We start from the raw sequence: 18,409 nt of genomic DNA, 5'->3' as shown, positions 1-18,409 counted from the left end.
GGTTCTCAAGCCACCATGAAGGCTGGTGTTGACAGAATGCAAATTCTCCCACTAACAGCACCTTAAGATAGTAGTTCCTTAGCTTGCCTGAACACTGGAATCTCCTAGGGAGCTTCCAAGAATACCAGTGCCTGTGTTCAACAAGGACTGTGACTTAATGAGTCTGGAGTATAGTCTGGGTTTGGAATTTATAAAAGATTTCCCTGGTGATTCTAAGATGCAAACAAAAGTTTGGGAACCAATGCTCCACCAGGGACAAAGCTTCTTCTATCTTAGTTGGGCAGGATGAAGAAAGATTTAGAAGTTATGTCCCCTCCACCCTGCACTAGTGTAGACAGAGCAGAGAGGATTCAGAGGTGCTATCCCAGGTTCCAGGTAGAATTACAAGGGCCCACTGGGAAGACTGGAATTCCCACCCAGGGAAAGGTGATCTGGGAGGCTTCTTTCTGCCTCATTGGCCAGGGAATCTTATCTGACAAAGGGATCAATCTCTCCAATAGGTGCCTAGCCACCATCTGGAAGGCAAAAGGTAGACTGTAACACGGCACACTTCGGCAAGAAAGAAATTCATCTTCAGAAGTGCATCTCTCTATACCTTTTATAGTCATTCTACCTCTTGTGTTAAAGGTTGTACCCATAAAATACATGGTCTTCATTGGCAGAGTTATTTCTGTGTGAGTATTGGGTACCTCACACATAAAGCAATAGAGCTGGATTTGATGACAGAACAAACGTGAAGATAATACTGAAAATCTGAATTAAAATAAATGCCATCAGTTTTCGTAACTTTTTTTTTACTATCTGTTAAATAACATTTAAATGTATTTGTATCTACTTTCTACTATTCAAAACATTATGCCCTCTTTACATATCCACTCTTCTTTGTAATTCTCTACTGTCTGAGAGCAATAAACACATAAAGTATTTTTTTGATAAAAATAGAGCCCTCAATAAAGCCTAAATATCGCTCAATCCAAAAATTCATTAAAACCCCTTTTTAACATTCCTATTTCAGCCTTTACATTGTAAGGACCCCCAAGAGGGTCTTCAAGTATCAGTAATGATGAGACATATGCCGTTAGCCTGGTTCTTGAACATGGCATCCCTCACCAGTGAGGTTCCTGTGAGGCCTTCTAGAAGATCCAGTAGCTTCCTTCCATCTTTGAGGTCTGTGAACATATCACTGATGGGTGGTTTTCCACTCTATAAAAGAAAAAGTACAATTTCAGCAGCAGAAATTTCATACATAAGTGGAAAATAAATGAATAGTTTCATTTCTTCCAACTAAAAGTCTGGATGATCAGCAGGCTATACAAGTTTGCCTTGTATGGAAAGAAGTACAAAGAACTTTGAAATCTATAACAAATGTTTTGAGCTGAAATATATAAATTGCATTATTTCTTAGAAAGGGAGCAAATAAAACTGTGATTAATGTCAATATGCCTTGTACGTACAGCTGACCCTTGAACAACATGGGTTTGAACTGTGCAGGTCCACTTACAGATGGATTTTTTTTCAGTAGTAAACACTAGAGTATTACATGAGTATTACATGATCCGTGGTTGGTTGAAACCGCTGAGGTGGAACTGGGATAGGAGGGAGCTGACTAAATTATTCATAGATTTTCAGTTCTACAGAGTCAGCACCCCTAATCCCCCGTGTTGTTCGAGGGTCTATTGTATTCCTGAGAGAGAAGATGTGTTAAAAATATACATGAGCATACAGTACCTGGAGGCCAAAGAGGCCTCCAGAGGCCAAAGAAAAGTGTGCAGGTTCTTATTTCAGCTCTGCACTTTACATTCACAGTATAAGCATGGCTTTTGGTATTTCCATTATGGAAGCAGGTCACGTCATCATCAATTTCAGCTCTCCACTTCAATTTCAGCTCTCAGGCACTAGGTCTGTATTTCTAGGTCCCAACTTCTGAATGATTAGGACACTTTTGGCTCTGTGTCTAAATCCAGTATCCATCCTGTATTTTGAATGACAAAACCTATAGAATTTCCAAACTCTTGCTTCTGACTAATAAACAGCATCAACTTCCCCTGATAAACATATTCTACCGTCCATGCCAGAAAATCCTACCCCATTCACAGGTAGACCTTGCCTGTCTGTGTGTGATATCATGGTTGTATGCAAAGCACAATTACTGTACAGAAAATCAGGACGCCTCAGTTTTAATCTGTCTGACCGTTAACTAACTGGTGAACCTAATCAGCTACTTACTACTGTTTACCTTTTTCTAAATCACAGGTATTGTAAAGATCAAATAAAGAATATTATGTGAAAATGTCCAGATAGCTATAAAGCACAGTGTAATAAATGTTGTATGATTATGTTGAATCAAATTATTCCCTTCTAATATGAAATGCCCAGAGATTAACAGTTTTACTTCCTGTCAATAATAAAGATATTTTATAACCAATAATTATTGTATATTCTTTATTCTTCACTTTAAAGCTTATATATAAAGTCACACGAAACCAAATTTTACTCTGAGCTTGAAATGGGTGAGAGGGAGGAAGGAAGCCATCCTAAAGTTTCCTAAAACTTGGCTTTTTTCCTCTCTTCCTGATTTCTTACATTTTTAATTATGTGTAATGTATAGTAAACTAGTGATTTCTATCATGTGGCTTTTCCATAGTTCATATACTCTAAATGAGAGGAAGTATGGTAAAGTCTTCACCTTAGAATCAGTAAAGAATAAACTATGACTTATTTATATCTGAAACAAAGCTGCTTTTCTATTTCCAGCTGCCACTATGTGAGCAGTGACGATGTCAGAGATACATGGATTATCTCCATCGATCACAATGATAAACAGATTTGAGTGATGCAGGAGACCAGATCCAGAGGCAATACTTCAAGAGGCAGAGCAGGGAAGTTTTTTGCACATTATAGATTTCCTACCTGCTCCCAGTAAAAGCAAAGGGCAGAAGTAGCCCTGGTCATCTGCTACCTCTTACCTTCCTCCTCTCAAAACCCACCCAAGTACACTTCAGCAAACTAGCCACCAAATACCCAGATTCCCTTTCAGGAAGATGTGAACAACTCTGATCTCAGAGCAAAGAGACAGCAACATAGGTGAAGTTCATGGGAGAAAAAAATAGGGATATCTAGGCACAGAAAGGACCTTAGGAATTACTGATGACAAGGGCAGCTAAATAATGTCTAGGCGGCATTTAACCCTTCTCAAATCCACTACAGTATCCATTTTCAAAAAAAGAAACAAAGTAACACAAATCAGCATAGACTAAAATAAAGTAAATATAAATATTAGTCCATATTACAAATAGTTATGAACGCCCACTGATGACCTCATTGTAGACAAGCCTCCTACCAGCCGTGTAACTTTAGAAAAGTGGCCTTTCTACATCTATTGGCTCATCTGTTAAACACTAAGATGACAGATGTTCAGTAAATGGCTGATATTATCATTCAGTACATTATCATATCATTACAGTAGTAATGTTTCCTACTGTCATAAAAGTGCCATAAAATTTCAACAGTAGATGAAAGAATGGATAAAACAAATAAGCACTTCATCTTAGGCAGGACTGTAAAAGCAGATTCTGAACCTGAGTACATGTAAGTGTCACTTCATAGAGAAAGTTCTTCCAAGTCCCGAATTCACTAATATGATGACCTGTAGGGATATATCCCATTCGAAACTAATGAACATGATGATACAAGAGCACACCTGTGCTTTAGGTATGCACTGTGAGACCAGCATAACTCAACAGTAAACCCAATGGATTCTTCCCTAGGCTCCACTGCTGCTCAGTGGTAAAGTGGGAGGTGTTCATTTAAGAGGCAGCATTAATTTTTCCACATGAGACACTCTTTTCCTCTCTCTTGTCCGGGTCATTCATTTGTTTATTGAGGAACAAATCTTGAGAAAGACTCCTTGTGAAGCATTCTCTTGAAACAAAGGTAACTGAGACACAGTTCTGTCCTTCTAGAAGTCAATCACTTATACTAGGGAAACCAATGCCTTTATATTCTTTAAAAAAAAAAAAAAAAAAGACAGTAACAGCAATGCAATTTCTTTATTCTTTTTCCAAATTTCAGATAAATATTGATGGCAATCAGTAAGAAATAAGTTTTGTGCTGTGTGCCTATTCTCCTAACACACCGTCACCCCACCCCCAGTGATGGCATGGTTGGCGTGTACTCCCATCTGGTACCTTCAGAAGAGCCACGTACACCTGCAGGAGGGAATATACAGCCCATGGATCTCTTCACTGGACAATGAAGGAAGGTACCAGGGCTCTTACAAATCCAAAACTGTGGTTCAAAACTTACATATAAAACACACACCCACACTCGCCACACACATAGCCAATCACTACAAAATACTACCTATTCCTGACAAATGCAATTTAGGAACGTCCCATAGGCAGATGGAAAGAACCAAACTATACCAAAGAGCCCATTCCACCTACCACCTAGGAGAGTAACACCTATAAGTATGGTGATTCAGTGCTTTGTGCCTTACAACGGAGGTCAGAAAATGTCTTTCGTAAAGTTCCAGATAGTACTTAGTTTAGGCTTTGCTGGCCAGGTGGTCTCTATCGAAACTTCTCAACCCTGTTGTCAAGATGTGAAAGCAGCCCAGACAATGTATAAACGGATGAGCCGATGGGAATGGTGACTGTGTTCCAAGAAAACATGATTTGTAGACGTGGAAATCTGAATTTCATATAATGTCCACATGTCATGAAATATTCTTCTTTTTTTTGACTTTTTGCAACCACCTAAAAATGTGAAAACCATTCTTAGCTCGTGGGCCATACAAAAACAGACAACGGAAACATGAAATGTTCCTAGACATAATAATAGCATGACTTACTATGTATCAGATATGCTCTAAGAGATTTACAGAGATTTAGATGCATTCTTTGTTTCTTTATGATAGAACTTTAAGGTAAGAAAACTGAGACACAGAGGTGACATGACGAGGGAGAGGCAGAACTAGGATGTGATACCACAAGATCTGACTCCAAATCCAGGTTCTCAAAGTCCACACTAAACTGCTACTAAAATTATGAGGTCACAGGGTCATGACATATAGGGAAGGAAACAGTTAATCAGTGGTGCGGCGGCGGAGGTATATTTAATGACTTCCCAAAGAGGGCAGCAAGATATATACCACATTTAAATGAACTCAGAATGAAATTTTTTTCCAAGCTTATGGCTTTAAAGCATCTCTGGTACTTCTGAATCACAGGCTCTAAACATAGGATCCACCCTGGGAAACAGCTGGGAAATGTCAGAAGTCATCGTTTAATAAAAATAAGACCTGATTCAGCCTGACGGTTAAAGTCTTATTTAGATTTTTGATTCTTTGCGAAGACTTATTTGCAGAAACTTCTCTGACAGACAGAATACAGTTTAATAATTCAATTGGACAAATATTTGGTGAATACCTCCTTTGTGCCTGGCCCTGCAGAAACACCAAGTTCAGGTCACCCTCCCCATTTACAAGCAAGGGTTTCCACAATTTTCCAATAAACACAAAATAGTACAAATGAATAATCTTGAACTTGGAAGACAGATAAGCCTTGCGTCGCATTTAACCTTAAAAAAAAATTTAAAAGACCACATGATAGGAATCCAAACGACAGATGTCACAAGTGACTCACTTTGGCTGCCTCCTCTCATCCCCTGGTCCCCTGTACTTCTTTGAACTCTCTTAACACCAGTTCTAACACCATTTTGACTCCAACAGGGACCAGCGTTAATACCTACAGCTGAGACACTGAAGCTCCTGAATCGAAAATGTCAGAGGACAGAAGCAAACTGTCATCACAATGCAGGAGGGATAAGCCAGGGTCTGAGGGAAGGCAAGGGCTGCAAATACAGTCATGGATACGTGATGGTTCAGTTGAATGCGGCCAACCTGACGGGCCCATCATCACACCTGGTGAATCAGCCAGCCCTAAAGGCTGAAAGAGCCAGTGCTGAGTTTCAGCCAGCAGTGGCCATTTGAGAATCCTAGCCCACTGTTGGTAGGACTTCTGGTTTCTCAAAAGAGCTGGAAATCTGAATTTATGTGTATAATCTCCTGATATTTGTAATGTCCTAAAACACTGTGCCAGATCAACAAATCTTGTCTCCAGGCATCCTGGATCCTAGGATGACTGGTAATCTCTCTCATAGGGCATAACTACATACAGGGAAATACAAGATCAGTCAACAGTGAGTCCTCTGAGGAACTGAGAAACTCTGTGGAAAGGACGGACACACACACCGCCACCACCACCACCACCATCCACAGACCAGGGAATATGATTGCTACCAGCAGAGTCATTATACTTGCGCAGACCAAAAAAACAAAGGAGTCGCACCAGATTCTTCTCCTTTCACTCATTACTCATGTCTAATCCATACCAACCCTGTCATTTCTACCTCCGAAAACACATTCCGAAGGTGACCACTACTCCTTAGTGGCCCCACTCTCATGCACATCTCCAATACCAGGCCAACCAACCTCTTTACTTCTGCATAAGAGTCAGAATAACTCTAATTTTAAGGTGCAGATCACATCGTGTCATGTCTCTGCTTTAACCTAATGGACTCCCATCACGGGGAAATACAATTCAAACTCCAAATAAGAGATCCCATGTGATCTGCTCTCCACCCTCTCTCTAATCTAATAATCTAATACTGAATTATTCTCCCCTTTCTTCAATACTCGCAAATCATAATTATTTCCATCATAGGTCAAGTTTTTCAGCAGCAGTAGTAGTAGTAATGGAAAAAAAAATCTATGAAAGATTGAATAAGAAAGCAAAATTCAGGAAGTGCAGTTTGCAGTCCTTAAAAGGGTGAAATGTTAATGCTTTGTAGAGACAACAAACAAACCAGAAGTAGAAGTGGGACTTGGATTTTAGGTTCAGAAGACGGCCTCCTTTATGTGGTGTGCCCTGCTGACACTAACCAAGTGAGGGATGACAAGCGCAGTCTGTGCCTTCATGGCACTCAGAATCTAAACAGAGTAAACAAAATCTGTACCAACAAGCATGGGGAGCACAGCAAAAGGGATTTATGAGCTAGCTTGATTCTGCCAAATTTGCACCAAATAAGAAATATAGTACAGAGTCTATCCTGTGATTTACCTAATCCCATTATAAACAGTGAAGTTATTAACTGTGTATAATATGGAGAAGAGTGAAAAGATAACAATTTTTAGATGCTTTCACCACTACCATGTCTGATGATGGTATCTTACAAATAATAAATTTGAGCCCTTTCACACTGTTTGATTACTCTGTCATTTATTTATACTCTTCCTATTTTCAAAACAGGATTTGAGGCAGTCTATTCAATTCAGTTAATATCCCCACTGCTTACAGCATGTGTGGGTATGTATGTGTCTGTGTGTGTGTCTAATTCTGTATCATACACATGGATTTATATGGCATACATATATATATATACACATACATAGTGTTTATACCATAATGTTTTTGCATTCTTCTCAAGTCAATCTGACACCCCAATCAATTTTAAAGTGATGCTCCAGCATGTGATAACATATTGTAAGTTTTATAGTCTCTCTCTTTTTTTTTTGAGTGATTTTTTTTGCAAGGAGTTGGTTATTTTAAAAACTCAAAAAGAAGTGAATGATTTAATTTAATATTTTAAAAACCAGAATCTTTAATTTATGAATCCCGAATCTCAGCACTAATAAAAATGTAGCTCTTGTAATTTTTCATTTTCTTAAAAACCAATAATGTATCAGTGAGCACTAGGTACAATGTCATTTCGGTTATGTTTATGTGTAAATGGATTTCTTTTAAGTATTTTACAACAGAAATGTACTTTTTCTCTTGATGATGGAATTACAAGTGGTTTTAAAAAGTCTCTTTGGAGCTTCCCTGGTGGCGCAGTGGTTGAGAGTCCGCCTGCCGATGGAGGGGACACGGGTTTGTGCCCCGGTCCGGGAAGATCCCACATGCCGCGGAGCGGCTGGGCCCGTGAGCCATGGCCACTGAGCCTGGGCGTCCAGAGCCTGTGCTCCGCAACAGGAGAGGCCACAACAGTGAGAGGCCCGCGTACCACAAAAAAAAAAAAAGTCTCTTTGGATTTCTTCTATTATCTAATTTTTGTAATGTGTATTACTGTATAAAATAAATATAGATTGTTTAAAAAGTGGTATCTCTAGTTAAAATTAAGCAAACTGATGAAATTAGGTTCATCACAGTTACGACACATATAGCTTAATGGATGAAATGAAGAATGCATAATCTTCAATGTCTACTTTATGATCCAGCCCCATGGTGAAAGAGTGAAAGCAGCATTGCTTTCGACTGAAAAGCAAAATGAGTGCAATAAAATGCCCAAGGAGGTCGTTAAGCACCTTGACAAACGAAAACCAGCAAAATGTGCCACAGTTGCTTAAAGAATTCGTAAATGCATGGCTCTCAGCCATTCTCTTTATGAATTCATGGTGCTCAGCACAAGTTCTTAAGAACCGAACAAGATTCCGCTTAGAAGCTTGTTTGGAAAGAGGGGGGAAAAGAAGAAAATGGAGAGAGAGACTGGAGAAACAGATGGCTCAGGTAATCCTACTCGTGTCATAGTAGCTACACAGCAGTGATTTATGCAGTGCTTACAATGGAATCAAAGCAATGAAGGTGCATTTACCTTAGAAATTACAAAAAACTATAAAACACAAGCTAAATCAAATATCTTTCAGAGAATCAAAAGTCAAACAGCATGTAACAGAATTTTTACCTTGATTTTGGTAAGCAAAGTAACCGAGATAGTGCTGAGAAAACTGGGATGATAAGGAACCACGTGTGGGCTCCCACGCCTGGCGGCCAGGGGCAGGGCCACTTGCACACTCCATGGGCAAATAACCAGGCAAGGTCTGCAGGCTGAATAAACCCCAACTCCATATGCCCATCAGGCAAGGTCTGCAGGCCGACTCAATAAACAATACAGCTCATTCCATATATGTACAACTGGCAAAGCACTGGAAATGTTTGAAGAATGCAGTTCCTCAAAAGATAGGCTTCCATGGGACCAGGGTGAGGCATTAGTTAGGGCATTGATAATGATAATGTAAAGGAAGAGAGAACGTTTCCTTTGTTTAATAAAGGAGAGGCAGCTGCCTTGTCCCTTCCTTCTCCTTAGGGTGTCTCCTTAAAAACATAATAGGCCCAATTTTTTGGTCAGGAAGTAGGTAAACCCATCCCCAACTTTCCAAAACAAAATAACAAAGACCTCAAAATTAACTCAAAAGTCTCTCTGGAGGTTGACAGGAGACCAACACGAGGACAATCCATTTGTCTCTCCAGGAGGTACACACTTGTTCTTTTTTTTTTTTTTTTTTTTTACGGTACGTGGGCCTCTCACCGTTGTCGCCTCTCCCGTTGCGGAGCAAAGGCTCCGGAAGCGCAGGCTCAGCGGCCATGGCTCACGGGCCCAGCCGCTCCGCGGCATGTGGGATCTTCCCAGACCGGGGCACAAACCCGTGTCCCCTGCATCGGCAGGTGGACTCTCAACCACTGCGCCACCAGGCAAGCCCCCTCTCGTTGTTCTTTATTCTACTTTACTGTATGTTTGTGTGAAATTCTGTCCAGACTTTCTGATCTTCTACGAGCTGCCTGCATGCACCTCATCTGATATGAGTATTCAATAACAAAGTGTTTTCTCTGTATTCTGCGTTGAATAAAGATCTTTTGTGAGAGGATTTTTTTATTTTCCCAACAGATTATAAAAATAAAAATAACAGTGTCAGATACCTCCACTTCCCACCCAGTCTGGCTCCCCTCATGATTAGCCATGCTTGGAGGGTGCCTACCAGTAGCCCTTGGAGCTAAAAGCTTCCTAAGGCAAAAGTACAGTTGAAAATGGTCCCAGGGTCTCCTAGTCCTCTTTAACAGAAAGAGCTTCTTTCCCCCAAAACCACCACCTCTTCAACAATCCTCTCTTTATAACTCACTGGCCCACGGTGACCTAGACCTACTCATCCACGCACCAATCAGAGCCCACCTCTGAAGGTGGAGATGGTGGGGTCACATGGGCTGAATGCAAAAGCACAAGGTAGGTGGCTCTGCTCTCCCCTCTCTAGGTGAAGGGTGAAAAGGAATTTCTTCTCAGCAGATCAATACCAAAATTGATCATCAATTACAAAGACACAGCATATACTACCAAATTTCCAAATTTGTTTTAATGACTACAAATACTAATAGGCTCAATCAAAATTATTTATTAAGTCCTCAATATGTACAAACACAGCATGTTAAATAATATTTATGTATAGTTTCTTTAATTTAACCACAGTAACTAGGTGAAAGTCACTCTACAAGTATAATGTTTGGAAGCAAAACAATCAAACTGAATGAAAACAAACAACAGCAAAAAAAAACCCAAACATATTTACATAATATAGCTAAAACATGTCTGGAAGCTGTTTAGGAATATGAAATGCATTTTATTGTTTGCTTTAGGGGTATTGGTGAACAGACATAAACTGAAACTTAAGGAACCACTTGAATATTTATGGCCCCCTAAAACAATGAGTTGAGTCGCCATACACATATTCATGAAAATAAATCAATAGTAGACCCAGTGTGTAACTCCAGCTCAAATCTCTACTATAGATGTTATTTATCATCACGCAAGGAAGCCTGTACAGTCTCCTTCACGATACTAAAAAGAGGACTAAACATCTACAGACTGCTTTTGTTGCACCCACCTACACATCCTTTCCCACGTCTATTTTTGTGGCCAACCACTTCCCACGTGAACAAAGTTGCAAACAACCGGACACTGAAAGCAATGTCCCACTGTCTCAAATGGAACACACTGGAATTGCTCTTCACACTGAAACGTGTAAAAAATGCTTCACAGATTTCCTCTTAAGTCCTATCAATTTAAAGTTCAAGTGTGGAATAGTAACTAAATGAAAACTTGGCTCATCTTTGTCTTCGAAAAAGAAAAAGCAGAAATCTGCCCAAAGTGAAGTTCAGCATTTTTAAGTTGGCCTGTTCTCTACCTAACCTTTATTTTCAAACTTCCTTTGAGAACCACCTCAGCAAACTGATAAAAGTGCTTCTGCAATGTGTACGTCTCTGCTCTGACAGATGAGCAGCTCTGCAAGTCAGCCAGAGAAAATGCAGGCTCAAAGTCAGAACAAATTTCCCAACACTGGGACTGTGAGGCCTTCACTGTCTCCCTTGGGAAAACAGCTCACTAACAAATGAGGCTCTTAGACTCACAGTGAACAGAACCCTCAACCTTTACCCAACAGACAGTGGAATAAAGTGGGCTTAATGAGCCAATGCTTTTTTCTGCTTCTGGTTTAAAATATATAAATAGCATGGATCAGGGATTACCACAAGTTTGGGAGGGGGTGGTCCCTGATAGAGTTTTAATTTAGCATTCCTAAGTAATTATAATCTCCTATAATGTTTCACAATAATGCCTCAATATTTCTTAGCAACATGAGGCAAGCTATTAAGCTCAAGTGTGTTTTATAGCTAAAGGAATAAAAATCAAGTGACCTGAAAAAAATCGGCTAGTAATTTGCCCAAGGTCACAAATAAATGAGCAGCATATCCAGGAATAAGTATTTAATTTCCTAATTCTGATCTCCGTTAGATAATCATTTTCTCCCGAGCTCTTCATAACTTCTCAAAACTCAACAATCATAAGTTATTCTACACTGTGTTACTTCTCAGGATACCCAGACTCCAAAGTGGTGTGTATTCTGTGACATAGTAACAAGGACTTGCAGCAAAAAAGAATATATATTTATAGTGAATGCTGTCTTAGCTATCAAAATATTATTCAGTATTCTCAAGCTGTTTACCAAATCCCTTATCGAGGAATGAATTGAGCTGATTTTAAGTTTTAAATCTCATTTTTCATCACCATGAATTTAGTAGATGGATCCTATTCGAAGAATCCTATCCCATAAATAAGAGAATCATATGTATTAAATCCAAATGATGATTTAACAATCTCTCCAGCACACCTCCAAGACACGAGGTAAATGCAAAAACTTTGCATCACTGGATTTGTTTTTGTGAATAAATGGAGCAAAAGCCCCGATGCATTCGTTTCCATGAAATAACACAATTTATGCCATTTTGCACTCAATTCCACACTCTACTCCCATCTAATTCCAATACAACCACTTCCAACCGGTCTATGGATATATAAAGTATTAGGTATTTAAATGTACGTTTCTGTCACTGCCATTCATTTATTTATTAAGCCTACAAACACTCACTGGGTGCTTACTAAATGCCAGAAGCCCTGCACCCATGGAGCATACCACTCCATGTCTCTAGGAGCATGTCTCTAGGAAAGGAGAGACAAATATTTTGAGATGCAATTATTTAAAGGACAATTATGATAAGTGCTTCAAAAGCTAACACTTTAAGAATACAGAGCATCGGGCTTCCCTGGTAGCACAGTGGTTGACAGTCTGCCTGCCGATGCAGGGGACATGGGTTCGTGCCCTGGTCCAGGAGAATCCCACATGCCGCGGAGCGGCTGGGCCCGTGAGCCATGGCCGCTGAGCCTGCGCGTCCGGAGCCTGTGCTCCGCAACGGGAGAACCCACAACAGTGAGAGGCCCGCATACCACCAAAAAAAAACCCCACATGTTTGTATGCAATAAAGGAAAGTTGAAATAAATTTACAACAGATGCAAAAACAAGTCTATCCAAGGGGAAATAATCAATTGCATTCCAGCTACTTTGCATTTTTATGGATAAGAATCATTTGCATTACTATCTTTTTCTACAACTCACTGAGTTGTACAGTAGCTCAAAGATGATGGAAAGCAGATAACCCAGATGGCTGAGCTGACAGGACTCCCGCTAATTTTTCTGCTCATTGTAAAGTCTTTCGCAGTTATTCCTAACTCACATAATAATGACTTGGCAAAGGGGGTGTCAGAAAAGATGGAGAAAAATGGACAATGTTAATGTTGAATGTATATGGCTCTAGAATCAACAAGATTTGGCATTTGAGACTTTGGCTGGGGGCAGGGGGGGTGGGGGGGGGGGAGATGTCCAGGGGAGGAATTTAAAACAAATTCCTAAATGGCAGAAGATGTCATCAGGGGCTGTTTTGATTTCTCAGCACAGGGACACTGTTGCTCTGTAGAGGGACTCATACTGCACAGAAGAAGCGGACTCAGTCAATAATTATATTTTAAAGTCCATCAAAATATACCAAAGGCCATGGATAAAAAAGAAATGAAATAAAATCTGTTCCCCTCAATAGGATTTTTTTTTCTCTTGCTAGCCTCTGGGTTACTTACTGACACCATGCCCAAATACAACCTTATCCCAACTCAGCAAGAGTCTGTGGGGAGTTTATGGAAATCTCCCAGTTTTAGAACTATTATTCCCTTTCCCAATCACCAGCATGGAAACAGCCAGACTTACGGAATTAAAACAGCCAGAGGAAAGGAAAAAAAGTGGCTGAAGTTTAGTGTGACTGCTATGAGCTCTCCTTTTTTTATATAACCAAATAGTCATAATTCCTTTGATAAATGTGTTCTAGACTTTGATTTCTTACGAGAAGTAATCTGAAAGGAAATGTTTCCAGGGTCAGCTCTACTTTGACATTTTTCTCCAAACAAAACAAGCTTTTAATAGTGGCCTTAATAAAAAATTGTTCTTGAAAAAAAATCTAATAGTGGCCTTAATAAAAATTGTTCTTGAAAAACAACAACAAGCTTTTAGCTTCCATGTCAGTTTACATAACTGGACCTGTTACTAAAAATGATAACATTACCTGGTCTTTTCATTGTCTTGGTAATAATTACAAGCTTCCTGGGGCAAAGAATTTACTAAAGACCTCATTTAATATTACAAAATAACATATACATTATAAATGTATAAATTTAAATATCAAGTTCACTAAATAAACTATTCTAGTACTACTGGACTTTGTGTTCAGGTCTTTTTAAAGGTATCAATGACCCGTGACAAATACTGAGATACTTCTTGAGAGAATTCGGTTGGGTACAGGACCCAAATGGTCAACAGATACTGAGAACCGTTCAGTGGAAAAGAAATCACAGGGCAATAACTGCAGTGAGGATATTTTTAAAGCTCAGAGTGAAGGAGCACTTGGGCAGCACTGAGTTCAAGGTTCTAACTTTGCATGTATCTATAATGGCTGTGGACCTGGAAATGATGTGGATCTGCTGGGCGATGCCCCAGTTCAAAAGTCTATCACGTGCTGTCAAGGTAATGTCTTGTCTGAGCCAAATTCATGGCAATAATGATAAGGTTAAATATTTTCATTATTCTTTCTCAATTGTCTAAAATCTCAATTGTCTAAAAATCTCTATTCTCCTACTTTCCCCCTTTTTGTGTCCTGTCATACTGTCTACCTCTCTCTAGTCTCATAGAACAAGAACAAAAGTAATTCACCTAGTTTCAAATGTTTCCTAAATGTAGGTCTACCAAGACTATGAAGCTTTCAAATCGGTCTTCAAAATCAGTTCTAAGGTAATTCTTCCCCAATGACTCAAATAAGCTCTAAAAACTAGGTCTGCTTAACTTGCTCTACCTAGAAAATGACCATATTATCCTCAGTAATAGTCAGGATGGATAATCTTACACAACTGAGCACTCATGAAACCCTTGGGATAAAATATCTCATGTCCAGACCCTTTTAGTTCCTAAAATTATGTTGCCCAGAATCTGGTCACACGAAGATAGATACTTCAAAAAGTTTTCAATAATGTTGAATCTAAAGCACCCAGATGTTACCTGTGCCTCTTGAACAAAACAAATAAAAATTTACCAAAAAACACCTATGTCTGCTTTGGAATAATCCTACACATAAAACCACCAATTAAGAGAGTAATTCTTCTTCTTGACCCTCTGTCAAAGTCAGGCAGTTTTCACATTCCTTACATTCTCAGAAGCAAGATAAAATAGCCCTCAACAAAAACTTGCAAAACCTAAAAATACATTGCAATCAGATAACCAATTGTAAATAGTGGGATGTGGAACAATTTTTAAACTGCACTGTTACTCAAAGCAATCCTAAAACATTCTCATTTTGCCTCAAAGAAATACCAGTGTTTATTGTCCTGGCCTTTGCAACCTTCTCAAATAGAAAAATATGAAATGTTTGAATTTAAAGCCCCATAACGGGTCTCTCTTTATTTTATCTTGCTATAGTGTAGTTCTATAATCCATTAACCTGAAAATTCTCCTCCTCTCTCAGATTTAGAGGACAAAATTCCAACTCCAATAACCAGTGGATAATTATATTAGACCAAGTTTAAAAACAGCACTATCAATTTCTCTCTTCAGGATTCTCTGTCCCTAAAAAATATTGATCAAAACATTGATTATGTTCCAGGTGGGTTAGAAATGCTGAGATAGAACAGATTTGGGGGAAATAAGTGAGGAAGTTCACAAAAAAAGAAACACAGGGCAGATAAGCATTATGAGCCATAACCATGAGTATGACAATCCCTAAACATTTCTACGTGAGGTAGAAAGGCCACCTGAATGATACCAACTTGCTTTTAACCAGGCAAAAATGAAATCATCATCTTTTTAGCTAAGTTAACACAAAATTTCCCCCATGAGATATTATTTCCTAAATGTACCAAGAATTCACAGAGTCCAAAGCAGCACACTGTCACCTTGGTATCTAGAGAATGGTAGGTAAAAATAAAGAGCTGTTTACACCATCAATGTTTGTACCATGAACTGTTTACACCAGAATTTCCATTTAAACATATCATAGAGAGAATAAAGGAGAAATAAATGTGTCTGCACACTCAGAAGATTTCTGTTAGGTCAACATTTCATGCGGAAAACTCACTGCACCTCCAACCAAGCTCCATCAACCAGAATGAGACATCTGAATCATCAAAGCTTTTGAAATACTCTGTTACCTTTGAAAATCGAGCATTTATCCATTTGGTAAAAGTTTTCTTCTGCACGTCATTGTGTTCATCTGTGGGAGGGAAAAGGAGAGAGAGGGAAACGTATGAGAGTTTGTACCTTTACTCAGGGTGCTAAATAAGATTATCTCCATCCTGGAGAGTTTTAAATTGTCTATTAGTAGAGTTCATGAGGCACAATGATCCACAGCTAATGAAGAAGGGATGGCTGACGAGTTCAGCATGTATGGAGCCTGCTAACGAATGCCTGTAGCAGAGGGAGACCCGGGCACCTTCCCAGGAAGCTGGCCTTCTCACTCCACACCTCGGCATATCACCACCGGCCATTAAACCCACATTCGTGAGGAAAGAATCAGGACTTTAGTTTCAAAGTATTATACGCGATACTTTCTGTTGCATTTTGTTTAAGTGCAGTTTCAGCATGATAAAAATGTTGTAGAACATTCAACACAAAAATCAAAGCTATCCTTTAGAAACTAAGAAACTCATGATTTCCCTCCTTTTCATACAAGTCCTACACCCTCCAAAACAAACATTACTATAAGGTTTATAGCCAATTCCATAACCCACTTTCCTGTAATAAGACTGACAGGACAAAGTTTTAACGATCTATAAAAGCAATCTACACATTTTACAAGCAGAGAAATCAGAGTAGTTTTTTTTAAAAAATGACCAACTTTGGTCTGGATTACAAATTCATTTTCCAGGCCACACAAATAAAAACTGACCTTACAAAACTAAAGCATCTTGAACTTCTTGGAGATGGGCAGAGTGACTTAGTCAGGTATAGGAAGCCATGTAAAGTGGGAATAAGTAACACTTACAAGGGCATTGCGGGGATTTGCGGATGTAAGTGGAAAACACTTGGGAAGGAGCTGGCATTGAGCTCTTTGTTGTTGTTCTAGTCATAATTATTATTATAGTATATATGTGAACAAGGCAGATAAATATCCATACTACCCTTTCTGTTACTTCTAATCATATCCTCTTCAACTGCTCCCCAATCCTCTGTTAAAACTAGCAGAGTCATTGTTGGCTTAAATCCTACAAAGCAGCATGTTAACAGTCCCTGAGTAGTTCTGAAAGCTACGTAAGGCATATTTGGAATGGCGCAGAAAGCTGTGGTTCTGTCTGTATATATACACGCTGCTTGTTCCACTACCGTGCATACTGCCAAGCTGCTTCCCACGTGATAACAGCAAAATAATAAGAGAGAAGGCTCAAGTGTGTTCTGCCCTCAACGCATCAGTTTCAAAGGGCTGCCTTCAACCCAGACCTCCTCACTCATCCCTAATAGCATAATTAGACGTTGACCCATTACTTCACTAAGTTAGTGGTATCTTTGGGCCTTACTCTGTTCTGGAAGGAGAGTTTGTAATTAAAAGGTCACTCCTGGAATAAATATAGCAGCAGCGTCAGAAAAGAGTGCACTTCTACAGATCCATAAAGGTAACTGGAGACTGACTCTGAGACACAAAGGGGGCAAGTGGACGAAAAACAAAACGGCTCTCTAAGAAAATTCATGTTGCTAATTGTGCTAAGAGGTGGCCTTCCTTCCAGAAAGGACAAGACAGTCAGCATCAGCCTCGATTTCAGGCTTTCTACCATCTGATCAATGCCACATATAAGCCATTTATTAACCAAGAGGATTTGTTGACACACTCTGAATGTCTCAGCCTTGACCATCACACCCGAGAGAGACAGAGCTGAGATTATATGTAGTATATAAAGCAGGAAGACACATCAACCTGCAGAGTGCTATAGTAGCCCCACCAATATGAATTTAATATTAAATATCAGTCTTCAGAGTACTTGGAAAATCCAATAATTTTGCTATGAACAAAAATATATATAAAGGTCATAAATATTAAATTCTCTTAACTCTGTAAAATTCATACAATTTAATAAGTTTTATCATAAAATGGGAGAAATTTTGAAAAATAAATTTTATTTTACATTTTATATTCATTTTTCTACATTTCTGCATTTTATTTTTTCTTAACCTCTTTTCCAAGCATTTAACCTTATTTTCAAAAACATATTAAAATATCTAATACTGGGTTCCTCTCTAGAGATAGTGTGAACCAAGAAATGAGTACCTGTCACCTCAGCAAATGATAACTAAGAACCTTCAATTGTATCACATATAGAATGAGATCAAATTTTAAAAATAGGTTCCCATCATACAGAGATGTTTATAAAAATTAAAAGGTAATGTTTCTATGACAGTCTTTATCTTAGGGTCAAAGTCTGAATATGAGTCTAAGTAAATGATATGAAATAAAGTGTTGGCTTGTAAAAGATAAATTGTCTTGCATTCAAACTTTTCAAAAGTACTCCAAAATATATAAACACTCTGCTTTATTCATTTTCCTGGTACAGTTAAAGGGGGAAAAAGGGATTTATATCTCAATAAGCCTTTAGTTCACATTTCCCTTTTTCCAGACAGACAGACACACACACACACACACACACACACACACACACACACACACACACA

The 18,409-nt window shown here is 39.0% G+C and overlaps 1 protein-coding gene across 8 annotated transcripts in view; it reads right to left on the bottom strand.

The window, feature by feature from the left end:
* Nucleotides 1-18,409, bottom strand: part of UTRN (utrophin) — a 505,655-nt gene that overhangs the window by 390,704 nt on the left and 96,542 nt on the right. For all 8 annotated transcript variants that reach the window (XM_029224149.1, XM_029224150.1, XM_029224155.1 and 5 more), the window contains 2 exons: nucleotides 15,901-15,962; nucleotides 1,111-1,203 (listed from right to left, as the gene is read on the bottom strand). In XM_029224149.1, the coding sequence (XP_029079982.1) occupies nucleotides 1,111-1,203; nucleotides 15,901-15,962 (155 nt within the window). The remainder of the gene's footprint in view (nucleotides 1-1,110; nucleotides 1,204-15,900; nucleotides 15,963-18,409) is intronic.

The sequence above is a fragment of the Monodon monoceros genome, unplaced genomic scaffold, assembly GCF_005190385.1.
Source record: "Monodon monoceros isolate NGI ecotype Baffin Bay Population unplaced genomic scaffold, NGI_Narwhal_1 Super_Scaffold_15, whole genome shotgun sequence".
Lineage (NCBI taxonomy): Eukaryota > Metazoa > Chordata > Mammalia > Artiodactyla > Monodontidae > Monodon > Monodon monoceros.
This window is presented reverse-complemented; position numbering and strand designations above follow the sequence as displayed.